The sequence below is a fragment of the Pinus tabuliformis genome, chromosome X (genome assembly GCF_031772625.1).
Source record: "Pinus tabuliformis cultivar Carrire ecotype Pingquan chromosome X, CPIR1, whole genome shotgun sequence".
NCBI lineage: Eukaryota > Viridiplantae > Streptophyta > Pinopsida > Pinales > Pinaceae > Pinus > Pinus tabuliformis.
The window spans coordinates 625346403-625368290 of NC_142308.1; the positions used below are offsets into that span (position 1 = coordinate 625346403).

General features: G+C 39.3%; 1 protein-coding gene across 2 annotated transcripts in view; it reads left to right on the plus strand.

Moving 5' to 3' along the window:
- Positions 1-21888, plus strand: part of LOC149141562 (U5 small nuclear ribonucleoprotein helicase) — a 446214-nt gene that overhangs the window by 105133 nt on the left and 319193 nt on the right. For both annotated transcript variants that reach the window (XM_089450021.1, XM_089450020.1), the window contains 3 exons: positions 17712-17777; positions 17887-18039; positions 18158-18241. In XM_089450021.1, the coding sequence (XP_089306147.1) occupies positions 17712-17777; positions 17887-18039; positions 18158-18241 (303 nt within the window). The remainder of the gene's footprint in view (positions 1-17711; positions 17778-17886; positions 18040-18157; positions 18242-21888) is intronic.

The following is a 21888-nucleotide window of genomic DNA, read 5'->3' on the forward strand; positions in this document are numbered from 1 at the left end:
TTTGGGAGGTAGTGCCAAGGCCTCAAGACAGATCAGTGGTAGGTTCGAGATGGATCTACAAGATCAAATACACTGCAGACGACAATGTTGAGAAATACAAGGCCAGGTTTGTGGCTAAGGGGTATGCTCAAAAGGAAGGAATTGACTACGAGGAAACCTTTGCCCGATAGCCAGGTATATGTCTATTAAGACCGTGATCTCTCTTGCAACTCAGATGGGATGGGAGATTCATCAGATGGATGTCAAAACGGCTTTTCTGAACGGGGTATAGAAGAAGACGTATACATTGAACAACCAGAGGGCTTTGAGACACATGAAAAGAAGTCTCATGTATGTAGGTTGAAGAAAGCCTTGTATGGGCTGAAACAGGCACCTAGAGCATGGTATGGTTGAATCGATGGCTATTTGCAGAAGATGGGATTTGTCAAGAGTGATGTAGATCCAAATCTCTACTCTATCTGGTTGTAGAGAATGAGCCACTAATCTTAGTATTGTATGTAGATGATCTCTTTTTGACAGGATCATCCAGGCTCATTGGGGACTGCAAGAAGAATCTAGCCACAGAATTCAATATGAAGGATTTGGGACGAATGCATTATTTACTAGGGTTGGAAGTTTGGCATCAAAAGGGAGAGATCTTCCTTGGGCAAGGGAGATATGCTACAGAAATCCTGAAGAGATTCAGGATGGAGCACTGTAGACCCATGGCTACTCAAATGATCACCAACTGGAAGAAGATTGATGCATCAGAAGACAAGGATGTTGATCCCACCTTATACAGGCAACTCATATGGTCCCTGATGTATCTGGTCAATACCAGGCCAGACATTTGCTATGCTGTCAACACCCTCAGTTAGTTCATGGTGGAACCGAAGAAGGCGCACTGAGCAGCAGCCAAACATGTTCTCAGGTATTTATAGGGAACAATCGGTTATGGACCCTTGTACACTAGGAGTAAGGATATCAGATTGGGTGGATTTACTGATGCAGATTGGGTAGGAAGTTCAGTGGATCGGAAAAGTACCTTGGGCACTGTTTCAACATTGGATCAGGAATGACCTCCTGGTGCAGCAGGAAATAGAAGTCCGTGGCTCTAAGCTCATCTGAGGCAGAATATATGGCGGCAAGCACAACTTCGTGTGAGGCCATATGGCTTAGAAAACTGCTCTGATACGAGGAGCTGTACAGTTAAGCTACACTCCTACAGGAGAACAGGTGGCGGACATCCTCACCAAGGCCCTTGGAAGGACAAAGTTTGACTACTTCAGGGAAAAGATGGGGATGGTAAAGAACTCGTTTCAGTAGCAGAAATGGGAGTGATAACAGCACGGATGCAGAGGGAGTTGCAGTGCGGATGCAGTGTTGGGAGAAAGGACCAACAACAACACGGATGCAGAGGGAGTTGTTGTACAGATGCAGTAGTGGCAGTAGCAGAGCCATGGGCAGCAGTACAAGATGCAGCAGTGCAGAGGATGTTGGGTAGGGAGGCTTAGCATTAGCACAGGGACCGATGCCAAATGATCAGGGTAATACTCAGTGAGGAGTATTACTAGAGCACAATCCTTGCTAAGAGGGGGTGTTGATTTGGGGTAGCATCGGATGTACTCTAGCCACGAAAATTGGTGGAGAGGCTAAAGCACGAGGTCTCCAATACCTAGAAAGGGTTTGGGAAAATTCTAAACAGTTTGGGAGATATTAAAATAATTAAAATTTTTAATGAAGTCCCTAAGTCTAAACTTAGGGAAAATAAAATATTTATGTGAATTAATATAAAATTGTGTTAGAAGGGTCTAAAAGTCATGGATCAAGCCAGAGTTAATCATAGACGTTGATTAGGGACTTAATCTCGACCATTGATTTGTCAACGAGAAAAGTATAAGAGGAGGCTTGAGGGTCATTTGGAGGACACACTGAGGGAGACCAATCAGTTCAATTTCTGGAGCGGGGTTAGTTGCGAAATTCGAACTAGTGGCTGTGGTCTGGTGAGTAGTCAAGAGGTAGTAACTAGTTGAAGGAACTCTATGACTCACACTCTGAACTTGAAGTTGTCCAATTGATGATTAAATTGTTTAGTCTTGAATTGAAAAATGATGACCCTCTTGCTTTAGCATCAAAGGTAAGATCTATTATGCATGATATCAAAACCACTGGTGTGCAAATAGACATTCCTCTCATAGCTTATGTCAAGGCACTATCTTCCACTTATTCAAATTATCTTGAGTCATTGCAAGCAAGTGGAAACCTCAAGGAGATTACCTTTGATTCCCTTGAGAAGAAGTTTGCTGAGAGAGAGAAGGCTTTTGGGAAGAAGACAACTCGTCAATCTTCTGAAGAAGCTGTGTGTCTTGCACATAAAGAGAAGAATCATGCACAAGATTCTTCTAGAGGAAGAGGTGGCCGAAGAGGAAGAGGAAGAAGAAATTTTAAAGGAAGGGGGGGGAGATAGTTCCAAGGAGAAAATTCTGATCTTCATTGCATACGTTGCAATAGAGATCGACATGATGCATCCACATGTAAATTTCCTTGGGACAGAATTGAGCAAGAAAGAAATGAAGCCAAAGGTAAAACCAATGATAAAGGGCAAGGTAAAGCACTCGAATCCACTCACTATGTTGTGGTACATTGTAATATTGGAGTAACTGAAGACTTGTTTAATGCTTCACTTGCTTCTTGGAAAAATGATTGGTTGCTTAATTTAGGGGCAACTTGCCTCATGAATTTTAGAAGAGATTTTTTTGAAGAATTTACTGACAATGTTGATGGAGTAGTATACTTTGCAGACAAATCAAAACTCAAGCCATCAAGGCTTGGCACAATCAGGGTCAAACTGCTTGGTCTTCTAGACTTTCTTGTGCATGATGTTTTATATCTCCCAAAGCTGAGTAGAAACTTGCTATCTTTGGTCCACCTCCGCCAGCAAGGACACTCCATTCATATGTTTGATGGTAAGGTTGAGGTCAAAAAAGCATCAAATCGCTCACTTGTCATGACAGGGATAGAAGAAGAAAGACTTTTGAAGATGCAAGGTACCTCTGCTTGTGCACAAAACTTCTCATACAGTTCTCATTATGATGAAGGTACAATTCCATCAAGCCTTTTATGACATGCTAGATTTGGACATTTGAATTATGACTACCTCCATATGTTGAAGAAAAGTGGTGTTACTAGTTTGGCTACAATTCCTAAGAAACTTAAGCAATGTGATGCTTAAATCTTAGGAAAGCACAACAAACAGGTTTTTCATGATTCACTTTCAAGAGCACATGGGAAACTTGAACTTATTCATTCCGACTTATGTGGCCCAATGCATGTTCCTTCTGCAAATGGAAATAAATATATGATAACATTTATTGATGACTACACTAGGATGTGTTGGGTTTATTTATTGAAGAACAAATCTGATGCTTTTCAAACATTTAAGAACTTTCATGCATGGATTGAAAATGATGCACAATCTCATATTGGCTTTATTCGCACTGATAATGGAAAATAATACACTTCAAATGAATTTGAAAACTATCTTTGCTAGCATGGAATCAAACATCAAACAACTGTGCCTTATAATCCCTAACAGAATGGAGTAGTTTAAAGAATGAACAAGACAATCTTAAATATGGTACGTTCCATGATGTTTTTCAAGAATGTAAAATTGATGTTTTTGGCTGATGCAGTTCTATGTGCTGTGTATGTAAAGAATAGGTCTCCATCTAATGCTATTAGAAACAAGACTCCTTATAAAATGTGGTATGGCCACATTCCTTTGGTAAAGCATTTCAACGTCTTTGGATCCACCTGTTATGCCTTGATACCTAAGGAACGAAGAAACAAAGTTGGTGCAAGGGGTTGCAAGTTTTCTTCTTGGGGTATTCAAATACCTCCAAAGCATACCGTCTCTATGATGAAGTTAATAAGAAGTTTGTTGTATCTAGAGATGTGATATTTCTTGAATCTTCCAAGGCTAACAATGTTGTTGAGCGACAACTTGATTGCTTGGATAGATTCAAACATGCAATGTCATTTCAAGAATTTGATAATCCGATTCCACATCTTGAAGGGGGGATTCTGATATTGGATCAATTTGTGGAATCTTCTTTTGAAACATTCTCTCCCTCACATGAAGCTCCAACCACTGACGACACTTTGAGTGATGTGATTGATAGAATTGGGAGACTAAATCTTGATTCAGTCCCAACTCAGTGAATTGAGCAACCTGGGCCATCTCCGACAGGTCCTCCAAAGTGGCTGACAAAGACACTTGCAAGTGTTCATCCTGATGAGGTTGGAAAGACAGGAACAAGAAATTCAACCAGGAAAAATGGAGGTGATGTAGACGATTCTGATTCACCTGTTGATATGGATGTTTCTTATGATTGTGAACTGAATTTATCTACAAATTTTGAACCAACTTCCTTCAAAGAATCCGCTTCTCATGATGAATGAAAAGAAGCGATGCAAAAGGAGTGTGATGCCTTGATAAAGCATAGTTGCGGGGGAGCGCCCCCCCCTCGAACCTGCTCCCGAATCGTGCTCCGGAAAAAAAATTTGTGCTCCCTGCCATTTTCGGGAGCGCTGTAGGGAGCGGTCACTCCGTCGCTCCCGGAGCGAATTTTTAAGCCCAGGAGCGATCGGGGAGTGATCGCTCCCGATCTCTCCCGGGCATTAAAAAATCGCTTCGGGAGCGTTTCGAGCGGCGCCGGGGGTGATCAGGCGGAAAAAAAATCCGCGGACCTCAAAAAAAATTAGATTAAAAAAATTGTTTTAAAAGCTCAATGGGCCTAAAAAAACTTCATTATCACTTCATTGAGTTGAGTTTGTTGGAGAGCAAGAGCAAAGGAGCAAGGAGAAGCGAGGAGCAAGTGCCGAGGAGCGAGGAGCAAGTGCCTAAGAGCGAGGAGCAAGCCTGCAGAGGTAAGTAACTTAGTAATTTAGTTAGTTTAATTTAATTAGGTAGTAATTTAGTTAATTTAATTTAGTTTATTGAGTTTAAAAATCATGAATTTAAATTAAATTAATAAATTAAATTAATTAATCCCAATAAATTAAATTAATTTGCAGATTCAAGAATCAAAACCCTACAAGCATCAAACACCATGGACTTGGCTATATTTCTTGGCATTTTCCTCTTCTTGGTCCCTTTTATGGTTATTATGGTGCTGGAGAGTAGGAAACGGAGGGGCCAAATTGAAGAGGGGGATGAAGAAGCTGGAGAAAGTCGAATTGGTGAAAACCCCTGTGAGGAGGAGCTGGAGGAGGGTGAACATGACCCTCAAAAAACTAAACAAGACCAAATCCCATTGTGGAAATATGTTAACAGGGCTGAAACAGGGAGAGGGGGTCGAACCACTAAATTTCATTGCCCCCATTGCAACACTGATTACACAGGTTCATACACCCATGCTAGAAGACACCTCTGCGGGAAAAGGCCATGGGATGGAGACAAACAAATAGGAATCAAAACTTGTACATGGGTGTCAGCAGCAGATAGAGCCAAATACATAAGGGAAGAGGAGGAAGCCCAATACAAATCAAAAAATCAAGGGGTTTCTTTGAACCAAACTCACAATCACAAAGAACTCCTTCAGCATCCGCCCAAGGCAGTGGATATGGAGGCACAGGGTCATCATCGTTAAGGTGTAGAACCATATAAGATTTCCTTGATGAGAGGTGTAGGAATGATGTGGATTCAAAGGTTTACAGGTTTCTATATGCATGTGGGATACCATTCAATGTTCTTCGCTCACCTTATTGGCACGAAATGGTTTCTGCCATAAATGATGCCCCTAAAGGATACAAGAGCCCTGGGTATGACAAGGCAAGAACCGTTGGCCTTGATCATGAAAAAGCAATAATATCACATTCTTTGAATAGAATGACAAGTTCTTGGACTGACCATGGGGTGTCCATTGTATCTGATGGATGGACAAATGTCAAAGGCAAGCCATTGATAAGTGTTCTTGCTGTGTCTGTTAGTGGTCCCATCTTTCTAACTGCACATGATTACTCAGACAAGTTCAAGACCGCCATCAACATTGCAGAAGCATTACTTGAAACAATTGAGTGTATTGGGCCATACAATGTCATCCAAGTCATCACTGATAATGCTCATAATTGTAAGGCAGCGGGAGCAATTATTGAGGATAAATACCCCAACATATTTTGGTCTGGATGTTTGGTTCACACATTGAACCTTTTGTTGCATGATATTGTCAAGAACAAAAATGAACAATACCAATGGATTGGTGATTTGTACAAGAAAGGCAAACAAATGATAAAATTTATTACAAATCATAGCGATACCCATGGCCTTTTCCGCAGTCACTCGAGATTGGAGTTGTTGAAGATTGCGAAGACCAGATTTGGTAGCTATTACCTCACCTTCAGGCGCCTTTTGAAGGTAAGAGAGGCATTGGCTAGGATGGTATCAAGTCCAAATTGGCAGGTATTAAAGGAAAGGGCTACAAATGCAACTGACAGGGGAGGTTTTGAAATGGTGGAGGAGGCCGCTCTTGATGGTCAGTTTTGGACAAATGTGAGGCAAGTATTGGATTTCACCAAGCCCATTTATCACATGATTCGGTTTGCAGATACAGACAAACCCGTGATTGGTGAGGTGTATGAGCAGATGGATACCATGTTGGGGGAAATAAAAGATATTGTTCATAACAGAGATCCCGACTTGTACAAACTGATTCACGATTGTGTGTGTGAACGGTGGAATAGACTTAATCTTCCATTACATTGCTTGGCGTATATCCTTACGCCAAAATACTACTCTACATCTTGGTTGGACCAACCTACAGTAGGGGGTGGGGTTAGGACCAAACCCCATTTAGATCCAGAGGTAACTAGAGGATATTTGGAAGCATTAGAAAAGTTGGTACCTGACAGGGAGGAATGTGCAGCTATGCGCTTTGAAATAGGTAGATACTTCAGTGGCACTGGTTTGTATGGTAACTTCGATGCAATGGACGACAGAGATAGATTTGATACTCTCACATGGTGGGAAACATATGGCGGCCAGGGACTTTTGCCAAAATTGGCAAAAAAAGTTCTTTCACAGGTTGTAAATACTTCTTTTGTAGAGACGTGTTGGAGCACCTACAGCTACATACATAATGTGAAAAGAAACAGACTCAATGAAAACCGAGCAAAAAGCTTGGTTTATGTGCACTACAACTTGAGGTTGTTGAGTCATTACTGTGATTGGGCTTATGAGGATCCCACATATAAAATTTGGGACAATCACCCAGAGGATGACAATTTGGAGGATGGCATTGTAGATATTGAAGAACTGGAAGAGGAACTTGTAAGGGATGAAGATGAAGCAATTGCAGTAGCCATGCCACCTCCACCTCCACCTCCACCATCCAGTAGCAGTGCTCGAGGTCCGAGTCTTGTTCCTTTGCTGTCGCCACCTCCATCTACACCCTCACGTGGAGGTTCTAGTTCTGGTCGTCGGTCTGTGCAGGAGACTCCTAGAAGACCACCACGACCTGCTTATACTCCTGGAGACTCTCGTGGTAAGGGCCACATGTAGATTTACAGTTTACTTGTCTTTTTTAGTTTCTATTAGACTTTAGTTTTCATAACTGTTGAGTTTTGAGTCCTTGACTCTTGACTCTTGAATATCATAATGATATTTTTTGTAAACAATATATCACTGTGACAATGAAAATTTGAAGTTTGAAGTTGGGCCTTGGCAATTATAACTCATTGGTAATGATTGTGAATTATGAATATGATGCTTAGTGAAAGACTAAAGTTGTTTCATTTCATTTCATTATTCATGTTTCATTTTATAAATTTATAACATTTCATATCATGTTAATAGTTAGAAGTTAGGACTTAGAAATATCTTAGATATTACTTGTAATGGTTAAACTTAGCTTACAAGTACAACTTTGGTGATCAATGATGATAAATGTTATTGAATTTTCAATTTTGAAAGCTTGAAGTTGAAACTTTAAGATTGAATTTGATGAATCATGATTCATGAGACTCAATATGTTGCAGTTGTAATATGTATTTTACTAACTTGTGGACATCGTTGATGACGATTATAATTTCTAGAATCTAGATGATTGATGTGATATGGTTCAATGATCAATCTATGTTTTTTTTTATGTCTAATTCATCATTCTACATGTTTTTGTTGACATATATGTATCAAAATTTAAAAAATATAAAAAATATATATATTTATAAAAAATTGCTCCCGGATTCGCTCCCAAACCGGGAGCTTCTGAAAATGGTTGCTCCCGCTCTTCGCTCCCGCTCCCGCTCCCAAGCAACATGGTGATAAAGAATGACACTTGGAAGCTGGTTGATCCTCCATTGGGAACCAGACCAATAGGCTGCAAGTGGGTCTACAAGAACAAGTATAAAGCTAATGGCTCACTTGACAAGCACAAAGCCAGGCTTGTAGCTATTGATTTGGGGTAGCATCAGATGTACTCTAGCCACGAAAATTGGTGGAGGGGCTAAAGCACATGAGATCGCCAATACCCAGAAATGGTTTGGGCATGTTGACCACTACATGTCAACGACCCATAGCAGTACACCCCTTTTTTCGCAAAAGGGATAGCGCTTGATCAACGTGTCCGTGCCATTCGACTATCATCATCAACCTGATCATGTTATATTGTAAACCTTTTTTGCATGTGTAAATTGTAAATAATCTCAGCAAATCCGTGTCCTGTATGTAATTGCCTAGGTAAGCCTAATTTTTTGATGACGATCTACATTCCAGAAGGTTTTTTGTCTCACTGATCCATGATCGGCAAGGTTTTCGTTCAGCCTTACCCCAAAGCCGGAATGGATTTTGTCACCAGAATGTTAGGGGAGTCCTTGTGTGCTAGATCGAGTCTATGTAAAAGTGATTTGGAAATAATCCTAACTATTTGTTTAGGTTATTTTATTACAAATTGCTTGATCTGCTAGATTATATTTGTGTTGCAGAACTAGGTAGTCTGTGAGAGTCTTGTTCAAATGGGCTTTCCCCCTTGAGATGTAAAAATGTAAAAATCATGATGTAAAATGCCTTGAGGGTTAGAAAAATAATTTATCCCCTCATAGGTCCTAGGTCCTAGGTAAATTTAAATTTTCCAGAGGTAAAATTCGTGGGTCCTTTAAAAAATTAAATTTTAACTGGTCTAGGGACTAAGGCTAGTTGATTATTTTGCTGAATTTTATGTCTTAGGTCCCTGGGTTTAGTCAAAGTCAAAGTTTTGAGGAAATAAATGCGAAATTTTAATTTTTGAATATATTAAAATGCATTTAATTGAAAAATTCGAAATTTCCTCAATATTTAAAATTTCGACGGATGAGATTAAAAGAAATTTTAATCCTCATCAACAGTTGAGATCACTTTGACAAGGATCACTCGAACTAGTGGTTGGGAAATTTATCTTTAAATAGGGGGTCAGTTGTCAGTTGAAAGCATCCGATCTTTTGATCGTGTACTAAGCGAAAAGCTCTCTCTTGTAATCTTTTTTATGAGCAATAAAGAAAGACTTTGGGGTTAACTTCTGTTGGTGTTACTCTTCATGGAAATGCTGTAAGATGTATTATTTTCATGCATATATTTCTTTTTGGCCATTGATATAGCTTTTCTGAAGAGCGATTTGAGTACAGGTATCTTGCTCAGTCGCTGGGGTTTGAATGGTAATTTAAGTTTTGAATATAATAGCAGGTATCTCTATTAGATCTGAATTTTATTATTGTTCTCTCGCTCTATGATTGACGACTGAATTGAGTTTTGCAGGAAAATCCTTGATTATCAGATCATCGAGCGTACGGGGAAGTTCTCGGCTAAACCAGCCAACTCCCGATCCGTGTTTTCTAAAGAGCCCAGTTTGAATTTGATCCTGGGCTTATCATAACATATTATTTTTATGGGTGATGCATGAAGGGTTTGAAGCTTAGTACCTCCTCCAAAATTCAAATTTTTTTAATTTTTCTGTGCTGAATCATCAGATCTGGCTGTTGAGAGCCACAAATCATCAGATCTGGGAGCGGAGTCAAACTCACACTCCCTAGATCTGATAGATCTGCCATTTATGTACATAGATATGTAATTTTTTATTTTTTTATTTTTTTGACTTAGGGTTTCCGGCGTTCCATTTATTTTTGCATATTCGGGTTCTGGCTGTTTATGTTTTCAGGTATAGGTTGTAGATCTGAAGCTGAAGGTTGTGCAGATCCAGATCTAGGCCCTGGAGGGTAAGATCTGGATCTCGGGGGTTCATTAAAATTGTTTTCCAGGAATATTTATCAGCGTTTCGCAGTCCAGTGTTTTAAATTCAAAATTCTTAAATCTGGAATTTTTTTTTTTTTTTTTTTAGGGTTTGATTGGTGATTTTTAAGCTGAAGTATTTTTGATTTTTCTGGGAAATTCTGTCTAATCCGCTACCACTTGCGTGCTGCCCTTTGGACCTGCGTTGAAAACCCTCTCCCCTTCATCGTAGCTGCAAGCCCTTCTCACCATCGTTGTCCCTCTTTCGTAAACCTGCAGTCTTCGCTCTTTTCTCTGCCTACTCGCGGATCTCCTCAAACGCTGCCCTCTGGCCGCAACATTCACCTCCAAACCCTCGCTGTTGCTGCTATCTCATACTTCCCTGCCTGATAAACAACCCTCTCCTCTATACGCAAACCCTCTCCTCTATATGAAAACCCATCCACGCTTCTCTTCCCTGCAGACCCTCTCCTCGCTGTTGTGGTGTATGCACCCTCAATCCGTTGCTCGCTCTTCCTTCCTCACGCAACTACCCATCGTTTAATTCCTTTTCTCTACGGTCTCCCCCACGCATCCCTGCCTGCCTGCGTGCTACCTGGTCCGAGCCGCCTCATCCCTCACCATTGCCACACCTGACTGCAACCTTCACTGCTGCTATCCCCTCCACCTGCGTTGAAAGCCCTCTCCCCTCCACGCAGCTGTATCCACCCTCATATCCGCAGATCCTCATCCGCTGTCTACTCCCTCTCAAACTGTGTCTAACCCTCTCCACATTGCCATAACCTGTCTAACCCTCATCACATCAGATCGATTGATGTGATGTGTGATGGATGGATACCAAATCAGGTCAAACAAACTCCAATTTATACATGTGCTAGGAGGTGGGTTTCTGCAAAGGTGATCTCAATGTTCCTTTCTTCCTTTACCAAAGCTCTAAAACCATGTTGATTTTCTAGTGCAATTAGGGTTAGTACGATATTTCTGAAATTCTGATAATTACTTTTGATGTAGGTCTTTTTTAACTTATTTCAATATATCATTAAGCAATTATACTTTAGAAATTGAACCATAAAGAGCAATAGAGATGATAATGCACAAAAAGAGAAACGAAATTTGCCCTGGGAAAACATAATGCGGGGAAAAGCCCAACAACCTTTTCAATAGAGAAATTCTTCTTATTCAATGAGAGACACACCTAGACTTATGGTCAAACCTGGTCTTCTCCTCTAAGTCAAGTTACCCAAACTGATCTTGCAATTTGTGCTTGATCCTGCACGTCCAAAATTTCGACCTCCTGAAATATAGTTAGTTACCCAGAATTTCAGCCCTGTAGTAGCTGCCCTAGTAACCTAGAAAAATTCGCCCCCATGCAACAACTGCCCCAGAAACTGCGAGTCACAAAGAGAGAGATTCCTTCACACGTGCGAGTTGCTAGAGAGAGAGAGGAGAGAAAATTTGGCCTTTTTCTTCATCCTTCCATGTCCTTAGCTGACTTGCCAAGAATTGCCCAAATGAGAAACTCAAGCTATACCTTTATATAATAGTCTGCCTAGGGTGAATGGACATTTTTCTTGGCTACGACCAACTTGACTAGGAGGGAAGCCGAATTGTCACTTTTGGAGCAAAAAATTGTTGGAAATACTAAGAGGGGGGTGAATTAGTATTACTTTTACAATTGTTACTTTAATGCCAGTTAAGGTCTCTTAGATAGAGCACAAAATGAATGATAACGAAATAAATACTTTTATTAACAAGAATTGACGAGGACTCCAATCCTCTTTACAATGAATCAAGTACAATAATAGATCACCATTCAATAAAGAGTAGGAACGGTGGTGGTAGAGTTATATTATGCGCTGTAGGTTTTTTTAGCTATGTTATACCATATATATGTGTGTATGTATGTATAGTAATATATATTATGTATAGTAATTTTTGGTTCCCGGTTTTTTTATTTTTTATTTTTATTTTAATTTTTGGTATATTTCTTTATTGATTTTTGGTCATCCTCCAAATTTTAATACATACTTTTTAATGACTTTAGAACTTGCCATCCAACCTTCTAGGGTTTTCTTAAAATGGTATCATGGAGTCAAGTCCTCTTCAATTTGATTAGGGCATCAATTTGCCTTCAAGAGTGCCATATTGACATTAACTTAAGTTTTCATACACATTAGGATTTCATCATATGTTTTAGGAAAGCATCTTCACATGGGCATATGGGCTATCCTAGAATGAATCATGCTAGGTAGGTTTAGGGACAATCTTGCTAGGGTTTCATGCTAGGGTTTGCTTTAGGATTGTCAAGCATTACAAGGTAAAGTTCAATTCAAGACTTCATTTGTCATTTAGGGTTTGTACCTTTTAGGATTAGGGTTACAAGACTCCATCAATGAATTAGGGTTAGGAATGTGGTTTAAGTCATCTTCAACAATGCCATATCGACATCAATGACAACTTTGACTAACAATCTCCCCCTTTGTTGTTGATGCCAATATTCTCGCCCTTTCGACATACTCTCCCCTTTGGACATCACTGGCAAATGGGGCGTCTTGACAATAGCTTTTTTCATCAAGTGCTCCCCCTATTATGCTTCTTCTTGTCATGTTGCTCCTCCTGTCATCATGCTTTCCTTTTTCTGGCAATGTGGTAGAAGAGAGATGTGTTAGTTTGCATTTCTTCATGTGATCAACCAACTCCCCCTGCCTGCATAAGCTGCTCTTGCCTTTTTCTTATGGAACCAAAGACAAGAAAGATTGTTGCCTTGAGTTCAAGTGAAAGGCATCTTCAACAATGGTCCATCGAATGTTTAGTGGGGATAAAGGATCATGTTCTTCAATGGACTTGCTCGCCCTAACAATATGCATGGTCTCCTTTTTGGCATAATCTCATCATCAAAACTTGAAATATCATATCTTCCAAAGATGTACTTATCAAATCAACAACTTGAATTGATGTCTTGAATATTCAAGACACTTTCTGCTTCAATTTTCTTCCTTCTCCAAACTTGTGTAACTTTCTTTTCTTGCTTGGTAGTCATGGTTTTAGCTTCTTTAGGAACCCAAGTCAAGTTACAATCATGAGCCACATGTCCAATGTTATGACATTTGAAGAATTCCATCTTGTTCATCAATGAGGAAGCATGAATTCTTCTTGCAAAGTTGCTTCTGGGAGACTGAAAGGGACTATTATATTTGTCCTTGTGGTATGCCCTACATTCTTTCTCCATATGCCCAAAATTTGTACAAGAATAGCAATAACCAAAAAATATACTTTGGTACTTGGAGGATGGAGCTTGCCTTGATGAACTTCTAAAGTCTTTCTGCCTTGAGATCCTTTGATGATATCCTTTGCCTCTTGCATCCTTGACACCTTCTGCATACCTTCTTGGAGTAAGGTTTCCTTTAAGGTTATCTTGATTAATCTTCTTGCTTTTGCTGGAATTGGAGCATCAACATCTCTTTCAAGCTTCTCCACATTCTTGTTGTTTGATGCATTAGGGTTTGCATCATTTTTGCTTGAGGGTTCACATGCATAACCAAGACCCAATTTATCAAGGGGGGATCTTTGATGACTTAGGATGTCATCTAGGGTTTGAGAGCTCTTTAGATTCTTATTTAGCAAGTCAACTTCTTTTCTAAGAGAGACAATCTCTCCTTTTAATTTTTCACAATCTTCATCTTTCATACTTAGCTAGTTCTCCATTTCTTCCATTATTCTTGTTGCTTCATGAGTTTCGATTTTTAGAGAGATGATATTTGATTTAAGTAGGAAAATTTCTTCATCCCTTTCTTTTAGTTGACATACCATAACCTTTTTCTCTTCCTTTGCTTCATCAAACTGAGCTTTTAGGGTGGTGACTTCTTCTTTATATTGACCAATTTCTGTTTCTAATTTACTCAAGTCCTCATGTCTTTGTTCAAGATGGCTTGACAAAATGTCCTCCGTTTTCTTTGCTTTATCCAATTGGTTTGTCATGGATATGACTTCTTCATGATGTCTTTTCTTGTTTTGATGCAATTTTTCCTTAAGCTTGGTGAACTCCTTATTTCTTTCTTGTACTTGAAGCTTGAAAAGGTCAACTTCCTTCCTTGTCTTGTCAAGGTCATGGTTACAATCTTGGGTTTGCTTCTTGAGCTCTTCATTTTCCTTTTTAAAACTACTTATCTCTTCTAGGGCAAATACAAGTTTTGCTTTAAGATCTATTTCAACTTCTACTTCAAGAATTTCTTCATCATCATCTTCCTTCATATAATCGGACCCTTCATTTTTTCCTTCATTTGTCTTCTTTGGTTCATCTTGATGCTCTTTGTCATCATCTTTTGGATCAGAGGTTATGACTAATAATCCTTTAGAGTGAAGATCCTGAAGCTTTTCCCAAAGCTCTTTTGCTGATGAACATTTCTCCACTTTGATCTTTATAGGATTTGGTAGCCCACTCAAAATTGCCTTCATTGCTATTGTATTATGCACATTGGATTCTTCTTCTTCTATTGTGGTTTCGGTAACCACTGATTCCTAGACTTCAAAACCTTGAGCCATTCAGAAATTCTTCATTCTTGCCTTCCATATTTCAAAGTTTCCATTGAACAATGGAGCTTTCCCAATTTGATTATCCACTGAGGAGGTGACACCATCAAAGGGTTTGCATGCCTTCTTTCTTGACTTTTCTATTGCTGTTCTAAGGATCTATCTACCTTCAAGCTATTAGGCTATGAGCGAAGGCACTGGCTCTGATACCAATTGTTGGAAATACTAAGAGAGGGGGTTGAATCAATATTTCTTTTACAATTGTTACTTTTATGCTAGTTAAGGTCTCTTAGATAGAACACAAAAGGAATGATAACGAAATAAATACTTTTATTAACAACAATTGACGAGGACTCCAATCCTCTTTATATGAATCAAGTACAATAATAGATCAGGGCTCCAACCCTAAATGAAGACTCCAATCTTCAAACCACCAGGCTCCAACCTGTACTTTTTTAAGAACCCACTTGGTCTTTATTTGGCTCCGAACTCTAGGGCTCCAACCCTATCTTCCACAAGGCTCCAACCTTGTCTTTATGAGGCTCCAACCCTCTCCACTGGCACATGCTTCAACCTGATCTTCTTAAGGACCTATCCTTTAGGGCACCAACCCTGTCAATTTGCTTCAGCCCTTCGAAGTAGGTTGAATGGTTCTTTAGGGCCTCCCAAAACATTCTGCAACAAGCCTTGACAATATCTTCAAGTTAGCCTTCAACAAATACCCTCGCTTAGCAAATCAATGACAACTTTATGATTCTCAGAAGGTGTGTCCACAACTCTTCATGTCACCTAAATAGTATTCTTCAAGGTCACATCATGAGGGCTTTAATAATGTATCAAAGTCTCCAATAATGCCTTCAAGTAGCTTCTGCAAATAGATCTTCAATAGTGCTACAAAATCACTTCCAGGTCTCCTTCAAAGATTCTTTAAGGACTGCAATAGGTCTTCAAGGTCTGTAGCAAGTCTTTCAAGGAATTCTCCAATGATTGCTCTAAAAATAAGCTTGCTCCGAAGGCTCTCCAATCAAGATCTGCTCAATTAACACTATGCTTCCTTGGTTTGCAAGGCAAGGCTTCCAAAAACTGTGCTTCCAAGATCTTCAATATACTGCCAAGTTCTTTAAAATTGTAACAGATAATTAAGATTTCTGCTCTAAAGTCTGAAATGATTTGAAGGTAATGTTCAGAAATTAATGATAAGTCCACATAGTCAAGTCACAGGATAATTGGTACAAGAGTTTCTTCACGAGTGCCAAGGTGTTATTTCCATGCAAGATTTGCAATGGAGTTATCCGCAACGAGTTCTGCAACAAGTAATCACAGGTCCGAAAGAAAAATTCTCCACAAGTTCGAAATATAGTTGTGCCACAAATGCGAGTTACAAGCATGAAGAAAAAAACTCTGCTATGGATGCAACAGGTGTGAGATTTATCTCTCCACAGGTCCAGAATAGTTTTTCTACAGGTCCAAATATGTCTGCAAGAAATGTGCAAAGATATCTCTATAGATGTGCAAGTACAGGTTCCTCGGGTTCGAAGTATTATTTCATAGAAACTTTGCTTAGAATTCACCGTAGAGTTTATGCCTTCATTGGTTCAAGACTTGTGAACTTACTCTTTTTTTTTTCACTACGCTTTTGTTTCTTCACCGAGATCTCTATGCTTCAGTGCACGATCACCGAACTCCACAAGTTTAAAATATATATAGTCGTTTCAATTAATGAGGAGGCATGTTGATTGAAGTTGGAAAGTCGACATAAGGTAAAAAAGCCAACTGCTCCTGCTCGTTGATCTAGGGAAAATTAACGGTGGATGAGTGCTAATCGTGGGTTGTGTATGAGCCGCAGGGACCACAGATTGCGAGTTGTGTTGATGTGGATAAGAAAGGACCGTCGTAGGCTGACAAGGGTGTGTGTGGGGACCGCAAAAGTTGCATGCCAAAGAGGTTATGGAACCACACCATTCAATAAAGAGTAGGAACGGTGGTAGTAGAGTTATATTATGCGCTATAGGTTTTATTAGCTATGTTATACCATATATATATAGTGATATATATGTATGTATAGTAATTTCTGGTTCCCCTTTTTTTCTAAAATCTTTGGTATATTTCTTTATTGATTTTTGGTCATCCTCCAAATGTTAAGACATACTTTCTAATGACTTTAGAACTTGCCATACAACCTTCTATGGTTTGCTTAAAATGGTATCATGTAATCAAGTCTTCTTCAATTTGATTAGGGCATCAATTTGCCTTCAAGAGTGCTATATTGACATTAACTTAAGTTTTCATGCACATTAGGATTTCATCATATGTTCTAGGAAAGCATCTTCACATGGGCATATGGGGTATCCTAGGATGAATCATGCTAGGTAGGTTTAGGGACAATCTTGCTAGGGTTTCATGCTAGGGTTTGCTTTAGGATTGTCAAGCATTACAAGGTAAAGTTCAATTCAAGACTTCATTTGTCATTTAGGGTTTGTACCTTTTAGGATTAGGCTTACAAGACTCCATCAATGAATTAGGGTTAGGATTATGGTTTTAGTCATCTTCAACAATGCCATATTGACATCAATGACAACTTTGACCAACAAAAAATTCATTTTAAAAATTCAAATTTACATCTTTTAAAGTTGCAATGTGACTTTGACTCGGACTCAAAATAAATTTTCCTTTGACTCAAGCGTTTATAAATATGCTTTACAATGATAAATATAATTACATGAAGTGACCAAAAGCACATTATGAAGTCCGAACATAGTTACAAATTCAACAATTTTCACTATCTACTTGGCTATTCATACATTGGAAGTTTATGTAGTGGTTAACAACAGAGGACTTCTCAAGCTTTCAAAGGGTGAAGAAAAATAGAACTAAAAAATTTAAAATATTGAAAGATGGTATTGAGCTATGGTATGCCATTCATTTCTCTGTTGGTGTTCATTCACAGGTTGAGTCAACGCAAAGTATGATAAGGATTGTGGGCCTATCAGCTACTCTTCCAAATTATCGAGAGGTAAGTATTAACCAGTAATATTTGTGGCTTTGTTTCTTAAAATTCAAATGTACTGACTGATGGAATGAACAAATCCTGGGCATTACGCCTCTGATTTTTCTTTGTGCAGGTTGCACAATTTTTGAGGGTCAATGTGGATACTGGATTATTCTTTTTTGACTCTAGTTACCGTCCTGTTCCACTTACACAGCAATATATAGGTGTCAGTGAGCAAAATTTTGTTGCTCGTAACAATCTTATGAATGAAATTTGTTATAATAAGGTATTCTTGCAGCTTGCTTATATTTACACAGTTTGAATCTAAATTTATTTGGAAGGGGATGTTTCTTGATTGGCGCTTTTGGTGGATTTGGAGCTCATTCTGCAATTTCCTACTTCAGGTTCTGGAAGCAATAAGACGTGGTCAGCAAGCAATGGTTTTTGTGCATTCACGCAAAGATACTGGGAAAACTGCACGGATTTTGGTAGGTCATTTATCTAATTTGAAGAAAATTCTGAAGCATCTCTATTTGGTTGTTTGGAATGATCTGTTTGTAACTTTGTAATCTCATAAATGATACAGTGCCATGTAGACATGTTTTATCCTATATGCTATTTCATCATACCTTATGAGGGGAACACGTCCTAAGCATCTGTTCTGTCAATAATTAATTCTTAATTAGGGCTAAATTTTATTTCAAGTTAGTTTACTCATTAAGAATGGTATACTGCACAACAAAATGGATGTGATAGGCCACATTCTTCGCTCCTTAATTAATTCTTAATTAGGGCTAAATTTTATTTCAAGTTAGTTTACTCATTAAGAATGGTATACTGCACAACAAAATGGATGTGATAGGCCACATTCTTCGCTCCTCGTTAGACCTGGATAATCTTCAACAGACAATGTAAAGATATAAAACACATCAAAAGATGAATATAGCAGACATCAAGGGATGGAGCACCTTCCTTGAAGTTTGTAACTTTGTACGAATGTCCAAGACAACATGTGAAACTGAGGGACTACTGTGAAGGGAAAATATCGATATTGAACTGATATATTAGGACTGCTCTTTACATCCTTCTAGGAAGTAAATTGTCCATCTCTATTACTTTTTTCCTTGATTGCCATCTTTTGCTTGTATAGCAAAGTGCCGGGGGTCACGCCCATTATGTGATATCCCCTATTGCTGGGTTGAGAAGACAAGGGAGGAGTTTGATAGCATTACCCCATTTTAGGACCTCCCTTATTGAATTTCTATAACATATATTGATTTGTGATATATTTCAGGAATTCTATGGGTCCTTTATGGAGGAACAGCCCACTTGTGAATGAATTCATGAAACTGCATCTTTTCACCATGAATTTCTATTTTAGTCTTTAGCATTATGTTTTTGCAAATTATTCATAAGCACCAAGATTGACTGGATTTTTATTTTTTTTCAAACAGGAACACATTTTCCACACAGAATTAATCATAAGAGAGCATGATTTACCTTTGAAAGGCTGGTCCTCTGATGCACTCCAAATCTCCAAGTTTTCCTGTCAAGTGCTGCCCGGATGAACCCCCAATCACCTCTGTGTGTTTCCCTCTTTGCGTGTTCCAGAAATACACTCTGCTGGTATGTGGGCTGAGTGGTATGGGCACAAATCTTCCCTGGTGCTCCTCAAGGTAATCTAAAATGCCTTCCTAGGGTAATACTCGAAGTCCCCCGAAGGTAAGGTTGAATCTCCCGCCTGAGAGATTCGATGCAAAACAACCAGTTAACTCGGCTAAGCAGCTCGAGCAAGCACAAGTAAGTTTGATGTGCAAGAATGAATGCCTCAATTGAGGAGCTCTGCCTCCTTATATCTTCGTGGGCCTTCCTTCCCTCATGTGGGCCCCTCTCTAAGTCATTCGATTCCCCTCCAAGGCAATTCGAATTGCATAAGTGATCAAGTGCGTTTTTCCATATGGGTGGCCCCCACCTTCCACTAGCAATCTAATTCAACTTTCCTTTCTCCTAAGTTCCTAAGTCAAAATTGCTGGGTTCTTTTACTGTTCAAAATTTATGCAAAATTGGGAGAGACCAAAACCTATTACAAATTTATTTGGGAAGGGACATGACACTTAGCATTGGCACACATGATTGAACGTTAGCCCTCTTATTACATTTGCCCAATGGTTAAAAAAGAATTATATATATAGTGTGTAATTACTAGTTAATATTCTATTACAATTTAAACATTGACCATTTAATTTTTATTGTTTTGAATTAAATTTGTATAAAAAATTAATGTATATGTTTATCTTCTATTTATTAATTTAACATATTAATTATTTAATGTATGATATGCTGATTTTGTTGGACACAGATTGTCATTGATGTCAATATGGCAATATTCAAGGAAGGAGACAGAGCCAAAGAAGAGGAGCAAACAGCCATCGGAGCAACAGAGCAAGTAGAACAGAGCCACTAGAGGAGCAGATGGAGACGAGAGGAGCAGACAGAGCTAAAGAAGAGGAGCACACGGAGCCAAGAGGAGCAGACCAAGCCAGAGGAGCCACATTGGAGCAAGAGGAGCAAACGGAGGAGCCATATATATATAACATATATATATGCCAAAGAAGAGGAGCTATCGGAGGCAAAACCCATATATATATATATATTTGCATGCATTAATGCAAACAGAGGCAGAAAGACGTGTATATAGGCTGTATACACCATCGACGGCAAAAACCATATGTGCATTCAACACTGTCGGCGGCCGAAGACTTAGTTATATGGCGTTTACAACAACGGAGCAACCAAAGTTAAAAGTTAAAACGACGGAGCAATATATATATATATATATCGCAAAGTTCAAAAGGGTTATCACACTCGAAACCCTCCGATTGGAATACAATTGCGGACTTGACGATCCTTTTTTATATCGTGCCTATTGTAATATCACGTCCGTTGCGTCGCGATTATGTATAAACCTCCAATTTGCGATTGCCGATTGTCGCATCGGCACTTCGGGAGTGGAAGTCATGAAGTGTTAAGCGACCTTTTGCGATCGCCGATAGCGATGAACGCTGCGGACCCGACAGGCATATAAACCATGGATTAATATCATATTGCATCCGCAGCGATTGCAAGTCCTAAAGGGATGGCACTATAATTTGCCGATTGCGATGGAGCTATGGACCTGATAAAGGAATAGAAGCGGGTAAACTAAATTTGAAATCCTCCGTTAGTGTTTCTCGCCTGTTTTTCATATATTTTCCTGTGTAACCATGTTTTGGCTAGTGCGGGCTCTTTTAGGCCGAAAGGCATATGATAATTGTTCCGATAGTTTAGAAGGTTGAACGTCAGGCAAAATGGGGTGATTCATGGCGATATTGATTGCGATTGGACGTGGCAATCCATTAAATGAAGCAGAGCTTTGTGTATGCCCACCATCATTGTTAAAAGAGCGCTGTTACAGTCATAACTGGGAAGGCGTATTCTCCGTGGATTATTTAGACCTCTCTAAAGAATCCACGTGTCCTTAGGAAGTCAGAAAACTTGCAGAGCGAATAGGAAGCTAAAGCGAATGGAGGAGGGAAGCCAGAAGGTCGAGCAAGTGTTGAGGAAGCCGAAGCTGAAGTGAGCAAAGAGGAAGCAAAATGTCAGCATATCAGGCTTATATAACAGAGAATTGTCTTGATGCAGCTGCTGTTGTTGTGATGAATAACCTGAGTATGAGATAGTGGAAGCAGCAGAAGCAAAAGGGGCAGCAGAATCAGCAGAAGCTGAATAGAGTGCAGCAGCATACCAGTGTATACCAAAGTTGGGTTGGAGCCCAAGAGGTTGGAGCCTCAGAACTGAACAGGACTAAAGTCATTAGGGGTAGGTGCTCCTAAGTGCAGAACCATTGCAAAACAGAGTTAGTGCTCTGGAGGTTGGAGCCTCATTGAAGTCCAAGTTGGAGCTTGGCAACTATTCACAGTCAGATATATACGTATATTGTATTTATTTCATTGCACTGTCTTGAGTTTTAATAAAAGCATTTATTCCAGCTGTTGATTTCTGCGTTCTGTGTATACATATACAAACCTATATATGCTTTTGGCAATCACTAGAACAATAAAAAAAAATAGTAAGAAACACTGATTCACCCCCACCC